This window comes from Indicator indicator, chromosome 3 (genome assembly GCF_027791375.1).
Source record: "Indicator indicator isolate 239-I01 chromosome 3, UM_Iind_1.1, whole genome shotgun sequence".
Lineage (NCBI taxonomy): Eukaryota > Metazoa > Chordata > Aves > Piciformes > Indicatoridae > Indicator > Indicator indicator.
Genome location: NC_072012.1, coordinates 12,511,153 through 12,530,910, shown reverse-complemented (window position 1 = coordinate 12,530,910; position 19,758 = coordinate 12,511,153). Strand labels below are relative to the sequence as shown.

At 43.8% G+C, this 19,758-nt stretch overlaps 1 protein-coding gene across 1 annotated transcript in view; it reads right to left on the bottom strand.

Annotated features, from left to right (window-relative positions):
* PLXNA4 (plexin A4) overlaps nt 1-19,758 on the bottom strand; it is a 497,373-nt gene that overhangs the window by 455,172 nt on the left and 22,443 nt on the right. Inside the window, exon 2 of the mRNA XM_054399894.1 lies at nt 15,056-15,238. Coding sequence (XP_054255869.1) covers nt 15,056-15,238 — 183 coding nt within the window. The remainder of the gene's footprint in view (nt 1-15,055; nt 15,239-19,758) is intronic.

Below are 19,758 nucleotides of genomic sequence, written 5' to 3'. Positions count from 1 at the left end.
ATTGGCACACACACAGAAAAAAGAGGGGGGGAAGGTGAGGAGGTCAAATAACTGTAAGTGGACCATAAAAATTCCAGAGCTTTGAAGGTAGGTTTGTTTTGTTCAGAAAGCAGAAGGAGGAGCAATCAATTTTCATTTGGCACATGTCTGGGTTTGGTTCTTTTTTATTCTTCATGTAAGTTTTTGTGTTAGAAAACAACAAATGAGTTATTCTTATTGTAAGAGAGATTAAAAAAAAATCAAAAACAAAAAACAAAACACAAACTTAGGAGGATACCAAGGTCCTATCACTTACCAACACAGAGATGCTGTCTGAAGGGCAGGAGACATGCATTAGCATGCATGACCCATGCTTATTGCTCAGGTTAGCTCCATCATCAATATGTTCCCTTAGACCCCCATACACTGATTGTGTATGAAATCTGGAGAAACTCACAGAAACTCTTAAGCAGTGTGGAAAAGATCAAAGTGCCTATAGTTTTCAACACTATATCCACCCCAGCATGTATCACAAGTCAAGCTCTCACCACAACCCAGCCTTAATCAACCATGTGAAAAATGAGGCAAACGCAGGGAGATTTGCACAGTACTGGTGGCTGTGTTTAATTAGATTTCATCAGAACAGGTCTGAAAAACCAACATGACAAGGTCTCTTCTAGTTTCAGTGATGACCTTTTTCTTGACATGACTGGAATTTATTACCAGCTTCAGTTCAAAAAAAAGTTACAAGAAGTCAAAAAGAAAGATGACTCCAAACCACAGCCAGGAACATCCCAGCAGGGTGGAAAACCAACATGGCTGGCAGCAGAAACAGTGGTTTGCATCTCCAGGACACCACAGATACAAGTGTTCTGGGGTCTTTTGTCAACATACTACATCAGCTAGAAGAAAACAACCATCAGCAAAGCTTCTAAAACCCACCCAAGTCCCTTAGGGGTTCACATTTTGTTATCCCAAGTAACCCAGCCCAGTGAATCATCAGCAGAACATTTTCAGCACGACAGAGCGCAACCAGAGCTGAAACCCACAGATGACTGGCTCATAACTTTCCTTCTCTTGGCACCTTCAGGGTCCCAACCCATCTCCCATTAGATCCTCGGAGCACTCAACTTGTTTCCAACATGTATTTCCAAACTCACTGCACCGAGGGAAGGCATTGACACATACTTGTTACAAGTACAACTCTTACCAGGAGTGATTTTGTGTGGGACATGCTCCATGGAAAGGGTATCTCCACCAATACAGTCCTGCTGCTTCTGGTCAAGTATGGATACCAACCCAATTGCCACATTATTTCCTGTTGGGGTCTCACATGGAAATACCACTCCAACTCAACCCTTTTTAGGAGATGATCATCCTTGGGGTCATAGCTGGAGTAAGATTGGTCAGTATGAAGAAAGCCAAGCAATGGGAGTAAAGTTCATTAAAAAAAAGACATTATTTACGTTCACCTAAATTTGATATCATCAGGTTACAGTCAAATCTAGAGAGTTAGCTGCTGCTATCACAGCTAGCAAGATGCTTTCGGGTCACCCTGGGCACAGCAACCATGAAGGACCTTGCTGAAATCACAGCTTTGATTAACTGTCCTGGTCCAGCCTTCAGCCTGTATTTGTACTTCTCACCCAGCAATGACTTCTAATTTCAGAAAGGGCCAGGAATCTGCAGTTCTTCCACGTGGTTTCACTTAGGAGAGGTGAAAGGCTACTGACAGGGTTCTGGAGGGAAAAACCCCACAAAACAACACAAAGACAAGTGTCAGACCAAGCAGGAACAGATCCCTGTGTAGTAACACAAGTCTTCCCTCCCACAGACACCATATGGGTTGGGGCCTACAAAAACCAGTACAACTTACTCATGCTTCTCACCAAGATTCACACAAGTCCAACAACCAGCAATTCATCATAGCTTGATTGCTCTTCAAGACAGGCTGCCACCGAGACAAAATGAGGGAGAGACGACGAAGCATAGTGAGCCAAAGTCATTAAACCAAAATGAAAGAAATGTGAGGGGAAGAGATCAAGTTAAAGAGGAACAGGGGGAGGGAATTTTATTGCTCCTTGCCTTCTATTGGTTTCACAAACACCACCAGCAGCATTCACAAGTAGTGGATATGCAGATGATGCTAACTTTTAACATGGGTTTGAAAACACCACAGTGATGCTGTGGAGCTGCTTGGCTGTGAGAGGTGGAGAGAGGCTCTTCAGATTAGCTCGAGCCCAAGGCACCTTACACTAACGAAGAGAGGCATATTCCTTTTTACCTTTTAATTGAGCTGGTTCATAAATCAAACCTCTTGTTCCTACTTTTTGGGTACCAGTTGAGGGAAAGACTTTTTTTAACAGTCAATGTCCCTTATGCAAGCTGTGGTGGCTTCTCCAACTCCAATAACAAAACTACTTACACTAATTCCTTATGCTGTTATGCACCCTGGATTTGCCAGGTCTGGGGTTGGGCATCTAATCACCCACAGAAATCACAGAATGGTAGGGATTGGAAGGAATGTCTGGAGAACACCTAGTCCAGCTCCTGGCTAACACAGGTATGTCTAGATTAGGTTGCACAGGATTGTGTCCAGGTGCTGTTCAAATGTCTCCAGAGAAGACAACTCCATAACCTTTGTGAGCAATCAGGTCCAGGACTGTCACCCTCAAAGTAAATAAGCTTTTTTTCCCCTTAAGTTTACCTCCTACGTTCCAGTTTGTGCCCACTGACCCTTGTTCTGTCACTGGGCTTCACTGAAAAGAGTCTGATCCCATCTTCTTGATCCCTACCCTTTAGATATTTATAAGCCTTGAGAAGATTCCCTCTCAGCCTGCTCTACTCCAGGCTCAACAGCCCCAGGTCCCTCAGCCTTTCCTCATCAGAAAGATGCTCCAGTTCCATCAGCATCTTAACCTCCATTGGACTCTTTCCAGTAGTTTCCTGTCTCTTGAGTTCAGGAGCTCATAAATAGACACAATATTCCAGTTATGGCCTCACCAGGACAGAGTATGGCCAGCTACAATTCAAACTAAAGCAAAGTCTCTCCCAGCTTAAATATCAATGGTGAAGTCAAGAAAATTACATTTAAGGTAAGCATTTCCCTACATTTCCTCAGGAATATCCAGAGTTTATTTCAAATTAAAGGGTTCCTAGAGGTGGGGTGGGGCAACTATTTAAGGCAAATTGTTTTCACAGGACAGTAGCCAGAGAACAAATCCTAAAAGTCATGAGTTTGAACTTTTATGTATGCACATTTCAAAATTCTTCATCCACGGCTATTCTATTTTCAGCCATTCTTACCCTACTCTGTTGCTTCTTCACAGCAGCCACTTCAGCGCAGGGGAGATGAGCTAAAAGGTGTCAGTCCAGTCTGTGGCAAATAGATTCAGCAGACAGTCCAGCTGAGACCCTCAACAAAGCCTTGGACAACATAATAAGCCAACAGCAGGAACAAGCATGTTTCATGCAGCACATATCCTATGTGCCTCTCATCTAGACACAACAGGATCCTGGAGGGGTTCTAAGAGAGTGAGGAAGTGAAGCTGGACCTTGTCCTCATGGTTTATATCTTCACCAGCACTCAGGAAGAGAGAGAGAGAACTGGGGTGGTTCAGTCTAGAGAAGAGAAGGCTCCAGGGAGACCTTGTGGGCTTTCAATACTTGAAAGGGCCTGTAAGAAAGCTGGGGACAGACTTTTCAGCAGGGCTCATTGTGACAGGACAAGTAGTGGTGGTTTGAAACTAAAAGAGGGAGACTCAGACTAGATCCAAATATTTTTTTTTTTTTTGTGATGAGCATGGTGAAACACATGGTGAAAACGGTTGCCCAGAGAGGTGGTAGATGCCCCATCCCTGGAACCATTCCAGGTCAGGCTGTTTGGAGTTCTGAGCATCGTGATCTAGTTGAAGATGCCCCTGCTATGTGCAAGGGTATTGGTCGAAATGATCTTTAAAAATCCCTTCCAACACAAAGCATTCTATGATTCCATAATTCAGTTACCATCCTTCCTGAAGACAGGAGCTGTTAAATTGTGATGTCTAAAATGACAATCAGTCATCTGGCCAAAAGAAGAAAGCAGAGATGAGAGAGATCACAAAGGTGATTTTGGGCACAGATAGGGCAGTGGGATGGTGAGTGGGATAGAGTTGAGGACGGTCAGAGGAAGAGATGGATGCTCAACACATTATCAGGGACTTGCTGTTCTTTCAACTGGCTCTCTGATAACATATGGAGCTTAATCAAATATGCAAATGATGTCCTATCTAGAGACAAGGAAAATAGAGAAATAAACCCAGAGACCATGCATGAAAACAAGCTGATAAAATGAGGGAGTAAGTAGGAGGTTTCAGCTTTTTGATAAAATTATTTCAAACGATTGAATTAAAGCAAAACTAATTAGGAGAACCACACTTAAGCTGACTTCCTGTAAGGAGGGGCAGCAGGCAAGAGGCATTCAAATCAAAGGCAGATGCATGAGGCACTTCAAGGGCTCCCTGAAAAGTCATTATCCCAGTCAAAAGGGAAGGGGATAGAGAGGAGGAAGGAATGACAAGAGCCATTTTGGCTGGGCGTCCATCCGAGCATTAGAGAGTGTTAAACAGCCTCTCTCTTTGTCACTCTGAAGAGCAAAAGTAGCAGGCAAAGGCCAAAGATGATCACCTAATGTCCTATCTATACTGCTTCTCAGGGAACATGATGAAGACAAAAAGAAGCAGACAGGCCAAGGGGATACAGGGACATATGTGCTTTTCTTTGTATCCTTCCCCTGTATGGTTTCCATCAACAGCACAGCCATGCCAGGTATTGTCGCTTGACTACTCCACATCTCCAGAGACCTACTGGCACCATGCAGAAAAATCACCTGCTGTGACAAGTAACAATCAGCATCACTGCAAGCTGTCCCTGGAGAGGCTGCAGGGCCCATGGATTTCCTCAACAGCAGGGCATTGTTATCTGTCCCATTGTGTCTGCCTCTGTCACTGAAGTCCCCCTGCCACCACAGCATATATCTTCAGCCCACTGTGGGGATATCCATCTCAGCTGCTTTGGGACTGGAAACCTGTCAAGTTCAACCTGCAGCTTCTTAAAAGAAGGGTTTGAAGAGATGATGGTGCAACCTGCTGCAGTGGGTCCAGTGGAGTCTGCTATTTCTCCTAGAGTCAGTGATAAACACACCATCATCATCATGTAATCCCAACAAGCAACTGAGCCCCACACAGTTGCTTGTTCAATCTGCCCTGGTGGGATGAGAGAGAGAATCAGAAGGGTAAAAGTGGAAAAAAAAATTGTGGCTTGGGTTAAAGACAGTTTAATAGACAAGACAAAAAAAAATAAAATTAAGGACATGCAAAGCACAATGAGGAATTCATTTACTACTTCCCATCACCAGGCAGGTGCTCTGCCATCTCTAGGACAGCCAGGTTCCATCACATAATGGTGACTTGGGAAGACAAATGTCATAACTAAACATTTCCTTCTTCCCTCATCTTTGTATACTGAGCCTGCTGTATGTGGTGTGAAATATCCTTTTGGTCAGTCAGATGAGGTCAGCTACATCGAATCATAGCATGGTTTGGGTTGGAAGGGACCTTGAAAATCATCTAGTTCTCCCTCTTGCCATAGGCAGGGACACCTTCCACTAGACCAGGTTGGTCAAGGCCCTGCCCAACTTGGCCTTCAAGACATCCAAGGAAGGGGCATCCAGAACTTCTCTGGGCAACCTGTTCCAGTGTCTCACCACCCTTACTGTTAAGAATTTCTTCCTAATATCCAGTTTAAATCTTTCCTCTTCCAGATTAAATCCACTCCCCCTCATTCTATCGCTACAAGTGCATGTAAAAAAGTCCCTCCACAACTCTCTTCTAGGTCCTTTTCAGGTACTGGAAGGCCACTATAAGGTCTCCCCAGAACATTCTCTTCTCCAGTTTGAGAAGAGACTTCTCCACGCTATCTGATCCCCAACATCTTGTGCACCTCTAGGCTACTTGTTGGGGGGGTGATTTGAAGAGCAGAAAAGCTCTTGCCTCTGTGTAGGTGCTACAGCAGCAACAAAAACCATCCCTGTGTTATCAACACTGTTTCCAGCACAAACCCAAAACACAGCCCTAACTCAGCTACTAGGAAGAAAATAAACTCTACCCCAGCCCAAAATAACACAGCAGAGCAGACCAGCACTGATGCAGAATGCATGACAACAGCCAGCAAGCACCTCAGGACTTTGAAGTACAGATTGCATCTGGAGGGATTAGATGGTCATTTGCAAATCTCATTGCACAGTCACAAGATGCCATCTCTGACAAGTCTCAGAAGCACTGTTACAGCAGAACCTCCAAAAATAGAGTGGCACTCACTGCATGTATGCAAGGCACCCAGCAAAAGCACGGCTCAGCCAAAGCCTGCACCTTCAGCAGATTGCTGAGTAGTCAGAAAGCAGAGAAGGGGACTTGAGGGTGAGACACAAAATTAATTGCTCTGTAAAAAAAAAAAAAAACCAAAACAACACAACCACCCAGGCTCAATCTCTTGCTGGGAACAACAACCTTCCTAGCAGGGGAAAAAGGGAGTTTTCCTAGTGCAGTCAAATACTGCAATAAGCTAGCTCCAGTGTGCTGTGCTGGTAAGTTGTAGCTGCAAGTTCCCAAGCCATGGAGATGAAGGGTGAAAGAGGTGAAACACCAGCCTGCAGTGAGGGAATAATTGGTGGGTGTTCAAAAGAAGTGTCAGCTGCACCAGGTCAGCAGCAGAGTCTAGATACAGGTCCTCTGATGCAGTTTAGAGCTCAGGTTTTGCAGCAAAGAATGAATCACAGGCTAACCCAGGCTGGAAGGAACCTCAGAAGGTCTCCAGTCCAACCTGTTGGTCAAAGCAGGGTCAGCTATGAGATCAGACCAGTTTACTTTGTGCATTCAGGCCTTGAAAAATCTCCAAAAACAGGAACTGTACAACTTCCATGGTCAACCTCTTTCAGTGCTTGCCAGTCTTCATGGGAAAAGGTTTTTCCTTATATCCAGTTAGGAGTGATCTTATGTCAACATATGCCTGCTGTCTCATACCCTTCCCCCAACTTGCTAATGGGAAAAGCCTGTTTCTATCTTCTCAATGACCTCCTTGTAGACATGGGAATGCTACTATTAGGTCCCTCCAAGTTTTCTCTTCCCCAGAGAAAATGAACTCATATCTCTCATCCTCTCTGCTCAGGGAAGGTTGATCAACAGGAAGTACTTGGTCTGGTTGATAAACTTTTGGTTTTTGTACTGAGGGTCTAAGTACAGGAAGAATATCTAGATGTGGTCTAGCAATTAAGTTCAAGATCATCACCTTCCCCTCAGTCTACTGGCAGTTTGTATAATTGAGGATGTTGTTGGCCACTTACACTGTGGAAGTACAGTGATGTCTCATGGGCAACTTGCCATCTACCAGGATACCCAAGTCCTTTCCTGGAGAGCTGCTCCCCAGCCAGTCTGTAGCCTGAAAGGTTGCGAGAGGTCACACTTTTCTAGTCACAGGACCTCACACCTTTTAAATGGGTTCCTGTCAATCTCATTGCTCCACCCTGTCTAGGTCCCTTTGTATGGCCACTCTGCTGTTCATCCAGATCCTCCCAACTAACTGCCACTCTGAGACGAAGAGAGGCATAGGGGAATCTGCTTCCTACTCAATTTGACCTCTCACTACTGGAAGCTGAAGTGCAGTGGAAAGGTTCCCACTGACCACAAGGCCTCAGAGCAACAGGGAAAGAGAGACGGCACAGCAGCCTACAACCAGGATGCACAAGTTCTGCATCATTGATTTCACCCATGGAGAGAGCATCTGATCACCCAACACTTTCAAGTCATGTTGAACCAGCCATGACCAAGTACAAATGGGTGTCATTGCCCAACATCCACACAAATTCCCATCACCACTGCCTGATAGTACACCCAACATGAGTATCAAGTGCCAGGTACACCACAGCTACCAAAAATCACAGCTTCCTAAAAGCCAGAAAACAGAACTACTCAGACATCTAAGCAGATGACAACCTCTCAAAGAGGAATTGTGCATCAGGGCAGGACACAGACAGCTGCAGCCTTCAGAGACGTCAAATACAGAGGAGAAACAGCATCGCTTCATCACAAGTGAGTGAAGTACTTGGACTCCTGCTGATTTAGGAAGCTGTGAGGAAAGGCCAGGGTGAACAAGCCCCTCTTGCAGAAACCAACTTCCCAGCAGGAGCCAGACCCTCTATGGCATGTTTTCACAGAGCAGTCGAGTCCACTTGCCAAGCAGTTGGGGGAATAAAAAAAAAAAAAAAAAAGATAAATTAAAAAACATAAACCCTCTGATTCTTTCAGAGCAGCAGGGGGAAGAAGGAGGAATCAGTTTCCCTGCTGATATTCTTACAGAGCTGTCAGCAGAAGAATATCCTCCAAAGAATATCAAAACCAAGAAGGGTTTCTCGTTTTGTGCGTGTTCAGAAACCCCCATGCCTGGAGAAATAGTGAGCATCTCTGTCTTTGCCTGCAGTTATCACAAGACTGAAAACATGTGCATGGCAAACCCAGGGTTCTCATGAGCTCCATCTTGTTGGATGGAAGGTGAGGTGTTGGAGCAGAAAAGGAAGATACTCTTCTCCATGTGGGTACATCATGTTACCAGCAACTCACCCAGAGCTCTCTTGGCTCTGTGTCTCCACCCATCTCTTCCATCCTTTTACTCAAAGCTTTTTGCATTAAAGATTCCATTTTGTTCTTCTCTTACCCACTCATGGCAGTTAAGAGCTATCTAGCTTTGTGGAAGGGCCTGCTATGTTGCCAGTTACCAATTGATATGTTACCAGGATTCAGCTGCTTTCCCCTTATGTGAGGCAGCAATGACTGTAGCAAGAGGGACCCACCATAGCAATCAGTGATAACAGAACTGCAGGATAGGATGTCCTTCAGGGTTACCCAGCAGGTTTATCCTACTGAAGGAGTCCTCATGACAGAATCACAGAACAGTTTTAGTTGGAAAAGACCTTCAAGATCATCCAGTCCAGCCCTTATCTAACTCAAAAAGTCCAGTGCTAAACTATGTCCCCCAGCACCACACCTGAGTCTCTTACACACCTCCAGGGATGAGGAGTCAGTCACCTCCATGGAAAGCCTGTTTCAGTGTTTGAGAACCCTTTCAGTGAGGAAGTTTCTTCCAATATCCCATCTAAACCTCTTGGTACAATTTGAGGCCATTTCATCTCATCCTATCACCTATTACTAGAGAGGGGAGACCAACATCCACCTTGCTGCAATTTCCTTTCAGGTAGTTGTAGAGAGCAAAAAGGTCTCCCCTCAGCCTCCTTTACTGCAGACTAAACAACCCTAGTTCCCTCAGCCACTCCTTGTTAGACTCATTCTCCAGACCCTTCAGCTTTGCTGCCCTTCTCTAAACACACTCCAGCACCTCAATGCCTTCCTTGTAGTGAGAGCCCCAAAACTCAAGACAGTAATCAAGATTATGATGCTACCATAAACCTCTCCAAGCCACACACTGACTCCTTCAATAGCTGCCAGCGGTTCCCACTTCCTCTTCAAGGCAGGTGGGTTGTGAACAGCAATGTAGTATGCATCCAGAAGAGCTGTCAGCCAGCTGATGAGATAGAGTATCCACAGCTTCATGGCCAGAAACCAGCAAGATCTCAGACCTGCATGTACTTTCCAATCCAATTATATGTCTGAGAAAGCCAGCTTTCCTTAAAACCACTGTGAGAGGGGCCAAAATGAGAATTGCAACTCCAAGCTCAAAGATTTAAAACACTCCCTTATAGCACTTTGTGTCTGGATCCAAAGAAATCAGTGTCTCAAGGGTTCAGGGTAATCCAGAGGGTGGTTCATGAAACTGGTCGATACTGGGACTTTTCTGCAAAGTAGAAGTGATACCTGATGGGAAGTGCTGGCCAGAAATCAGAGCTGAGTGATCTGAATGAAAACCTTCATCCCCAATGGCAGCCCAAACCTAAAAGCTCTTCAAAGACCTCAAATTGATGGGATTTTATGAAAAATAAAATACAGGCCAGAGCAAAAGAACTGAGTTTTAAGCCAAATTTCTATGTTAAATTCCTTGCAGAGAAAGCAAAGACTTTGAGTGAAATATTTTGATGGAATAAAAAAAAAAAAATATATTATTTCTTCTGGGGAAATCTCAAATGAATGCAAATTACTACATCTTCATTTTCAAATAAACATTTCAAAATGGACAAAGATATGTTTGGTGGTTTGTGTTTTTTGGTTTTGTGTTGGGGTTTTGTTGTTGTTGTTTTGGGTGTTTCAGGGGTTTTTTTTGTTTGTTTGGTTGTGGGGTTTTTTAGTGGTTAAAAGTGTGACTCCTCAGGCTGTTCCCAGGTTGACATTTGTAAACTCAAATTGCCCTTTACACCTGCATTGAAACACACTAAATAATATCTAGATGTCTTTGAGTGGAAACTATCTGTGCAAGAGCAATGACCCATAAATTAAATGCCTAGGGAAGGAGGAATACAAAGAATACAGAATACTGCTATGCTCCCTTAGTGATGACAGGTATTAGTGGCACATAATTTGACTGGACACACTAAGAAAAAAATCCAGAAGCAGCGTACAGAACCATGCAAAGCACCTCCATGGGTATATTTCCATCTCTCTCATATCACCAAAGTGAAGAGTCAAGCATGTAATGAGTGTGCAAAGGAAAGCAGTGGATTTCAGCACCTGGCTGTTTTACAGCGGAAGAGTTTGTAGAAAGCACATACTCAATAACACCTGTTCCTAGATTGATCATAGGCTGATTGGGTTGAAAAGACTACTAAAGATCATCTAGTCCAACTCCCCTGTAGTTAGATGGGACATCTGCAACTAGATCAGGTTGCTCAGAGCCCTAAACAACCTGATCTGCAGTGGGTCCAGGGACATCTATCACTTCTCTGAGAAAACAGGGTCAGTGTTTCATCACCCTCAGCATAACAAAATTCTTCCTTCCATCTCACACAAACCTCCCTCTTTTAGTTTAAAACCATCATCCCTCATCCTGCCATAGCATTACTTCATCAAGTCCCTCCCCAGCTTTCCCACAGACCTCCCCCCTCAAGCTCTTTAAGGCCACAAGAAGGTCCCCCTGGAGTCCTCTCCTTTCCAGACTGAACAATGCCAACTCTCTCAGCCTGTCCTCACAGCAGAGAGGTGAATCCTGACAGTTTACTGTGCTGTTTGTAGAGAAACAAACTAGACCCTCACTAAACTCCAGCAAGGCTTTCATATCTCCTGAAAACAATCACTAAAAAGACACAGGGTGCCAACTGACTTCCAGCCACAGGTTTTGTTCAAAGTACTTCCTACTGTATGAAGGAGGTCACTCTGCAATGAAAGGCACAGGGGAAGACCACGGGCTGCCCAGCCAGAAGGTAATTACAGATATTGGAACCTGACCAAAGCACTTGCAAGGTGAAATGTTTCTTATTTTAAATTACCACAAAATCTTAAACAACCACAAGCGATCAGGAACTGGTTTTCCATCTTATCTGATCCATCTAGTTTAGCTGTTTGATGTAGTCATAGGATGATAGAACTGTTTTGGTTGGAAAAGATCTTAAAGATCTTCAGGTCCAGCCATCATCTAACCATTCTATAATACCAAGTCTGGTGCTAAACCATCTCCCTTAGCACCCACATCCACTCCATCCCCAAGATACCACCAGCACCCATCAGGCCTTTAATCCAAGGACATTGGTTTATGTACTTGAGATTTGGACAGGGTAATTTTCTTTTTCCCTAGCTCTGCAATTTTATCCTTTTTCTATCGTCATTCTGCTGGGCCAGGCTACGCTGTGGACAAACCAGCATTTCTGCAGCACATTATTCAGTGCCTCCCTGTTGGCTTGCACATGTAGCTGTGTGAACGAGTGAGGGTTGCAAAATGCATTTTGCCTGAGGCAGTGAAATAGCTGAGGCTAACCTTGTCATTCTGTTTCAGTCACTCTTTTCCTACCCTATCTCAATCTTGGTTTTTCCTTTTCTTTCTCTCTTTGTTGTCTTGGTTACACAAGCAGATTCCCGATACGCTGCTAGTTTTCATTTTAATGATATATTCCTGTAATGCACAATATTTTATTTCAGTTGTGTGTGCCACTGGATAAATTTCTTTGACATATGTGACATTTGTGTATCAACTAACAGATATTGCTTTATGACTGTGGGTACTTTCCAGAGTATTCATGGATTGAATACATCAAAACCTGACACACAGTCTGCCACTTCTGGATAAAAATACACACAGAGAAAAAGACTTAAACTGCAGAAAAAAATAAGGAAAGTCTTTCCAAAACTGTCTTGTGATTAGAACTGTAGAATCATTTTGGCTGGAAAAGAGCTTTCAGATCATCAAGTCCAACCATTGACCCAGCACTGCCAAGTCACCACTAAACCACATCCCTCATCACCACATCTACACATCTTTCAAATCCCTCCAGGGATAAGGACTCCACCACTTCCCTGGGCAGCCTGTTCCAGGGCTTGACAATCCTTCCAGTGAAGAATTTTTTCCTAATATCCAACCTAAACCTCCCCTGATGTAACTTGAGGCCAAGTTATTTTCAGCAAGTCTTCCAAAAACTAAGTAGATGCTGTTATCTTGAAGATAATCTCGTAACTCCTCTCTTCATGCTATCCATAGCACTTCAGTGTGCCTTGACCAAGCAGCTACACTGCACCAGGAGAAACAACAGCACATAGCATGCATGGTAAGACCAGGCATGCAATAAAAAAAAGCAGCTCCTGGCTTTGTCCACTGGCACATGAAGTCTCACCTCCTACAAAGCTTATTCCAAATTATCCATGGGCTTTTTTTTTTTTTTTTAAACTTAAATCAAACTTCATGCTAACGTAATGGGTTATTCTGGTGTTGCAGTATCAGTGAAGTACTTCCCATTCTTCCTCTTCAAAAGCAACTGATTGATGAACCAAGGTGGAAAACTTCCAAAGCTTTCAAAGGCCCATGACATCTTGGCAGGAGACAAGGACCATCAAGTGAAAATCCTGAGTGCCAAACTGGCCTTGTGGGGCTCTCAGAGGGAAAACAGGTTGGTGTCCTGTGCTCAGATACCCTCAGGAGCCCTGAAAGAGGGCAGAGCATGGAGGAGATCAGATTGTAGAAGTCATAGCAGGGATGGGGCTGAACCTGCAGATTTCCAGGAGCCTGTATCAACTGGTTCAAAACAATCACATGTGCTCAGGGGAGCCCTGTTCTGCATTCTGCCTCTCTGGTGAAGACTTACTGAACCAAGAAAGAGTTCAGCCTGGATCTATAGCTCTGTTCTGACACACAGACCCAAAGCAGGAACTACCACTGCCGGAATATTCAGCACATTAGGAAAAGGGAATAAAATGAAGCTTTCTCAAATTACATCAGCCCATTCAGCTCCCCTCTTCTCATTCTTTACCCTATAAGGCTGTCCCTGCTCTCAACCACACTCCATAAAGGACTAAAAGCTTTCTGTATTTTCCCCTTATTAAAATGAATCAGATCTTGGATTCTGCAATGTGACCTGCAAAGAAAAAGCCAAACCTGTGGCTGAGTTTGCCTCTCTTGAAGCCAAAAAAAAAAAAAAAAAAAAACAAACATTTGTGCATGCAGGGAAGCAGCATTCTGAACTGTTTAGGTCTTTTGAATATTTACCATTCAAATCTCAACTACTTAATTCCCCCCACCTCCAAAAGAGACTGATTGAAGAACTGAACAGTTTATTATGATATCACAGACCACAGGGAAGCAAAACCTAATTAGTCAGGGGAGGAGATTATGTTTATTATGACTGTTTAAAAAAATAATTTGGCTTTTTCTCCATGTTTGAGTAGATTGTTTAAAAAAATGACCAAAACATTCTCTTTTCCAAAGCATCAACAACCTTCACTCTGTCAAACAAAAGCCAGAGACATTTGCCAGTGGGCAGGATCCTGTTTCCTTTGCAGACCTCAATGCCATCTGAATTTACAACCCTGATTAAGTGAAAACACAGGTAGAGGAACAAAACTAGAGATTTCAGACCTTTCTTAAGCATCTGTGAGCAAATAAATCCCTTCCGTCCCCCACCTGCTCTGCCCACCTTATACATAAGCCATAACAGATCACAGCACCTTCTTCCTCTCCCCAACTTGGAAGTTTTCTCCCTTCCCAGCACCTCACCCAACTCCATTATTACAGCAAAGCCACAGTCTCCTTGCACACATAGTATTTTGCAACACTCTTGGGCTGAATATTCAGAAAAGCATTGCCAGACTGGCAAATGGAGGTTGAAATAGAGGTGATATCCATCATTAGCACGATAAGGTCACTTCTAATATCTCTTCCTGCCTTGAGAAAACTACAGGTAGATGATTCCCAGCTTCCACCTCTCAAGCCTCTCCACTGTTATCTTAGATGGCAAACTACAGAGCTACAGCCATGAAACAGATGTAGTGAGAACGTACAGCAAGGAACATAAATAAACTCTTCATTGTATTTGGGGTTTTGCAGCATCAGCCATAAACAATGTTCATAATCAGTCAAGACAGAGCCTTCTTTTGATGGAAACTCTCTCCCTTCAGTACAAGCACCCAGCCCTGACCTAAACAAGCAACCTCTAATCCCGTGTTGGGCTTGTGGTGAAATCACAGTCTAGTCACATTGCTCTGAAGAAAGATCTCCAGAGGATGCATCCTGTTTCATGACAAACTTCAGCCACAATCAGTTTCTCCCCAGCATGCACAGATGCCCTGTGATCAGCTACTTCATTACAGATGGTGTGAACACACACAGGAAAAAAAAAACAAAACAACCAGTTGGATACAAACTGCATCAAATCTGTCTGTGGCTGGGTCTGTGGTTTGACTTCAGAAACATTCATCTGCTGATGAACTATGTGGAGGAAGGATTTTATCTTTTTTCACATCAGCTCAAGGATGAAACAAAGCTTTCTGCTAACTAAAACATTTTCTATCTTCAAAATAGGTGATGTACCATGAGGTAAGGACCATGCTCACACAATGCAACACAGTAAATCTCCATAAGAACAGGAAAACCTGAGTTAGAGGAAAAGATTAGGTCTTACCTTCTTGAGCTTCCCACTCTTAGTGCCCACAAAAGCCAGGGAATGGTTCTTGTAGACGTAAGCAATCACAGATGTCATTCTGTCTCCATCCTCAGTAAAAATAGGGAGTCCTCGTACCATGGATGATACTCCCAAGGGGGCATTCATATCCAGGCCACAAAAATTGTCATCAATTGTTAACAACTGTAAACACACAAAAAAAGAATGATGTAAAAAACATGAGGCCATTTGGGAAGAATCCATCCATCCAGGGACACCATTGCATAACATGCCCATAATTCATCTGGGATAACAAATCAATGACAAAGGCAGGATTGCAGAAATAGAGGTGGAAAGAATTTGTCCCAAGTTGCATGATGAGTTAGAGCCAGGAGAACTGGAAACTTCTCTTGAACGACAGCCCAGCAGAATATATTACATTCAGCATTTTTCCTACTGCTTTACCAGTGAGTTTTACCAGTCAGGACCCAGCAATCAAAGACAAAGTCTGCTGAAAACGTCTTAAGTATCCAGGTCTGTCAAAAATGTGTGCACATTATCCCCATGGGATCCAGAATAAGAACCACTGAGCTAAATCTGCACTAGAAAATAAAACAGACCCTGGCTCAACCTCTGTCCCCGAGTTCCAACAGTAGGACTCATATCTACGAGAACTAGATAACCACTCCTCTCTCCTACCCTCAAATCCCGTAGCACCATTTACGCTGTATCTTGGAAATTATAGTTTCCTAAAACATGTCCAAGCATTGTCTGGCAGGGAGATGATCAGTCCAGACCAAATCTGCAGTAGGGATCAGGATAAGGATTAAACACTATAGAGGGTGACTGCACACATTCCCATTCCTGTGTCCTAGGCCCATCATGTCTAGTTATCACAGAATGGTGGTGGTTGGAAGGGACCTCTGGAGATCACCTCGTCCAACCCCCCTGCTAAAGCAGGGACACCCTCAACAGGCTGCACAGGAATGTGTCCAGGTGGGTTTAGAATCTCTCCAGAGAAGGAGATTCAACCACCTCTCTGGGCAGCCTACAGGGAAAAAAAGCTCATAGAAGATGAGGCTTACACAGGTTGCCAGTAAGAAGATCTCTACAGAATAAGTCAAAGCCCCCAAAACCAGAGTAGAAAAAGCACCAAATCATTTAAACTTTATTAGCCTCATTCACAGATTTTAAGTTAAGCATCCACCTAAAATGTTCTGCTGAAGTAAGACCTAGAAAGACAATAATTAGTTGTACAAGAAGGTTTGTTTTCTGAGCTCACATCTTCCTGGAAGCATGGCTAGAACACATACTGCTCCTTACTTGAGTTCACCAGCAGTAAAAGCCTGATAGTGGATTCATTTTATCCTCACCCAGCAATTACAGGGAATAATTACAGATGGTTTTACTGAATAGCAAATAATGCATCCTAAATGTATTTATAAACACACCAAACCTAGGAGGAAGTCAAATAGCCATTAGTAAAGAACAGCTAGCCTGAGCTCTGGTCTACAAGAGTCATTAGTGTTTGTGGATTGCCCTTTTGGGGCTAACACACCAGCTCAAAGTGCAATTACTGATCAGATCAACAGCCTCCATGACCTGAGAACAGGATGTGGCTAGTTTATGATGCCAGCACAAAGTCTAAAGTAAATCTGCATCCCACAGCCAAAGGCCAAATTCATCTGAGGTCTGGTACCACCAAGCTAGCAACCACACTTCAGACGGGCAGAATCCCCCTGCTAGAAGCATGACTTGCAAAAACTGGTGGTTTCTGTGGATAACGAGGACACATTGAGCTTCATTACATAGGTCAGGATGGAAAAGCTGCAGCATGATCACTCAGAGAGTACACATGTGTTTGAAGGAGCAATGCTACTCAGATCTTTCTGCAAAACATGAGATGTTGTCAGAGATCAGCTAATGAAAGGAGCAGCATGGTGGTCTGATGCAGTGTAACGAGTTTTCTGTTAACAATTTCACTGCCCTACACATCACCTGATGTGGGATCCATCTCACTTAGCTCTAGCCATATGAAATCTTTATCAGTAGCTTGCACTGGTCACCTAAACCACCTCCATAATCAACAGAAAGGAAGTATGGCTGGATTGCTTGTTCTCTGACAAACTTGTAATGCACCTTCCATAGAGCCAACAAAAGGACTCCAGATGATTCACTCACCCTAACTATGTAACATTAAGATGTATCATGCTTTAAACAGGAGGTTTAAAGGTTAGGCTATATGACCTGTTGAGGTCCCTTCCAACTTGAATTACCCTATGGATATAGTATGTTAGAAGAACCCAGCTCTTGAATACAGGCCCAGTTTGACCAGAAACTCTAAAGCTCTCAAATTAATATTATCTACATATCAAGGCTATAAAGAAATTGGGTATGAGTCTCAGTCAAACTGACAGCCTGCCCAGGTGAGAGAAGAATCATGTCAGATGAAAACCAACAAATTCCCAAACCTTCTACAAAAGGCACAAAGAGGATCATGGGAAGGAAGTCCTGCTTTGTTAGGGTTTAGAAGAAAACTCGAAACAGGTAACAGCTTTCTTCACCACCAAGATGAAAAACTTAACAGTGCCAGCAGACATCTTACCTGGAATGCAGCATGTGAAGCTCCATCTCAAACAACAGGCAATTACTCCAACAAGCAGTGAAACCATAGCAGTCAAACAGAAGTAGCACAGTCCAAGGCATCCTCCTTGGTGTAGCACAACCTCCCACACACTCCCCTGCCAAAATCAGCTACTCCATCTGAAGCACGTGGAGACCAGAAAGGATCCATGGAATCATCTGGTCTGCCTTCCTGTATGACCCAGGACCTCAACTCTCATGCAGGAGCCGCCTCTGTTGTCTGGCAAGGAAATACAAGCTGCTAATGTTTGCTCCCCAGGCAGGTCTGAGTCTGCATGGTTGAAAGGATATAGGAGCCTCTGCAGCCTATTCCATCAACAACCAGGATGTGTTATCTACCCTCTGTGGTCACTACAGGCACACACCAAAGCTCGTGCAGCCAGAACAAGCTCTCCTCTTCCTGCCAGACCCTCAGATATAGACGCAGCAATCACAACACTGATCACAAGAACCTGTGGCTAATCTAACACATCTGCAATCTGTTGAAGCTTAATTAATCCAATTGTCACAGGCTAGCTCCTCCTCCATCAGACTGAGCTCAGCTCCAGCTGAACTCAAAGCTACCCTTAATGGGGCTGATGTCATGGTTTTCCCTCATACAGACACAAAACTAAATTTAAACCCATTTATTTCATCTTATTTCCCTCAGGTTATTTACAGAAGAACTTACAAGAAAGATGGGACAGACTTTTTAGCATGGACTGTAGTGATAGAACAAGAGATAACAGTTTTAAACCAAAAGAAGGGAAATTTAGAGTATATAGCAAAAAATATTTTTTTTTACAGTGAGGGTGGTGAGACACTGGCCCAGAGATGTGGTAGATTCCCAGTCCCTGGAAACATTCCAGGTCAGGTTGTTTGGGGCTCTGAGCAATCTGATGTAGTTGAGGATGTTCCTGCTCACTGCAGGAATGTTGGACTATAAATGACCTTTAAATGTGTCTTCCAACCCAAGCCATTCTATGATCCAAGCATCAGAGTGAAATGAGTACTTTCTCTTATATGACACAGTTCAGACAAGATCTAGGACCACCACAGCACACCCTCTCCTCTGGGACACTCAAAGTGTAATATGAGGGCAGATAAAGCCACGATGTTCACTCACATGCTCTTGCATGGCTGCCAGAGAAACAGTCTCCAAGTTGTTATTTGCAATGTGGACAACCATCTCCCAAGGCTAGGAGCAAGGCCAGCAAGCCACATACCACCTGAAAACTATTTCCATTTAACATATTTGGGTCATTACTGCAAAGAAAAAAAAAAATGCCAGCAAGCAAAACCCTACAAATAAACATCACCTAGCTTCTGTGCAGCTGTGGCTCTCAGCTGCACACACGCCTTTGGAAAGACAGAGAGAGATACAGTAATCTTCTTCAGCACATAAGGAAGTTTGGATTTATGATGAAAGGGTCAGGAGTTGCAAGCACAGGTTTATTTTCAATTCCAGACACTCCTAGCAGCAGTATAAAGTAGCCACGTTAAACTCTCTGGAGCTTCTCTGCTTGGCAATTTCATGTTAACGACTTTCCAGAATGAAAGCAAAGGTGAGGACATGAATTCACTGTGCTTGCAACACTGCTGCTGCCACACCAGCTGGGATACCAAGGAGGAGCAAAGGGAAGATCTAACAAGGTAGAAATAGGATCACCGATTCTAAAAATTCTAGTTTAAACCCAAAAATTCACAGCACAATCTGTAGGTAACTTGGAAGGGAAGGAGGACCTTGCAGTTGAGATGCTGGACCAGAGTCAGTCAGTTCATCAGCCCATAGAATCGCAGAATGCTTTGAGATGAGAACATCTTGAAGGACACCTAGCTCCAAGACCCTGCCATGGGCAGGGACACCTCCTATTAAGAACAGCATGCCTGGCTTTCAATGCTTCCAGGTTGGAACCTTCACAGCTTCTCTGGGCAACTTGTTCCAGTGCCTCACCACCCTCCTGCAGAAAAATTTCTTCCTCATGTCTAATCTAAATTGAGCTTCCTCCAGTTTGAAGCCATTGCTCCTTGTCCTGTCATAACAGGCCCTGCTAAAAAGTCTGTTCCTATTTTTCTCACAGGACCCCTTTAAGTCCTGAAAG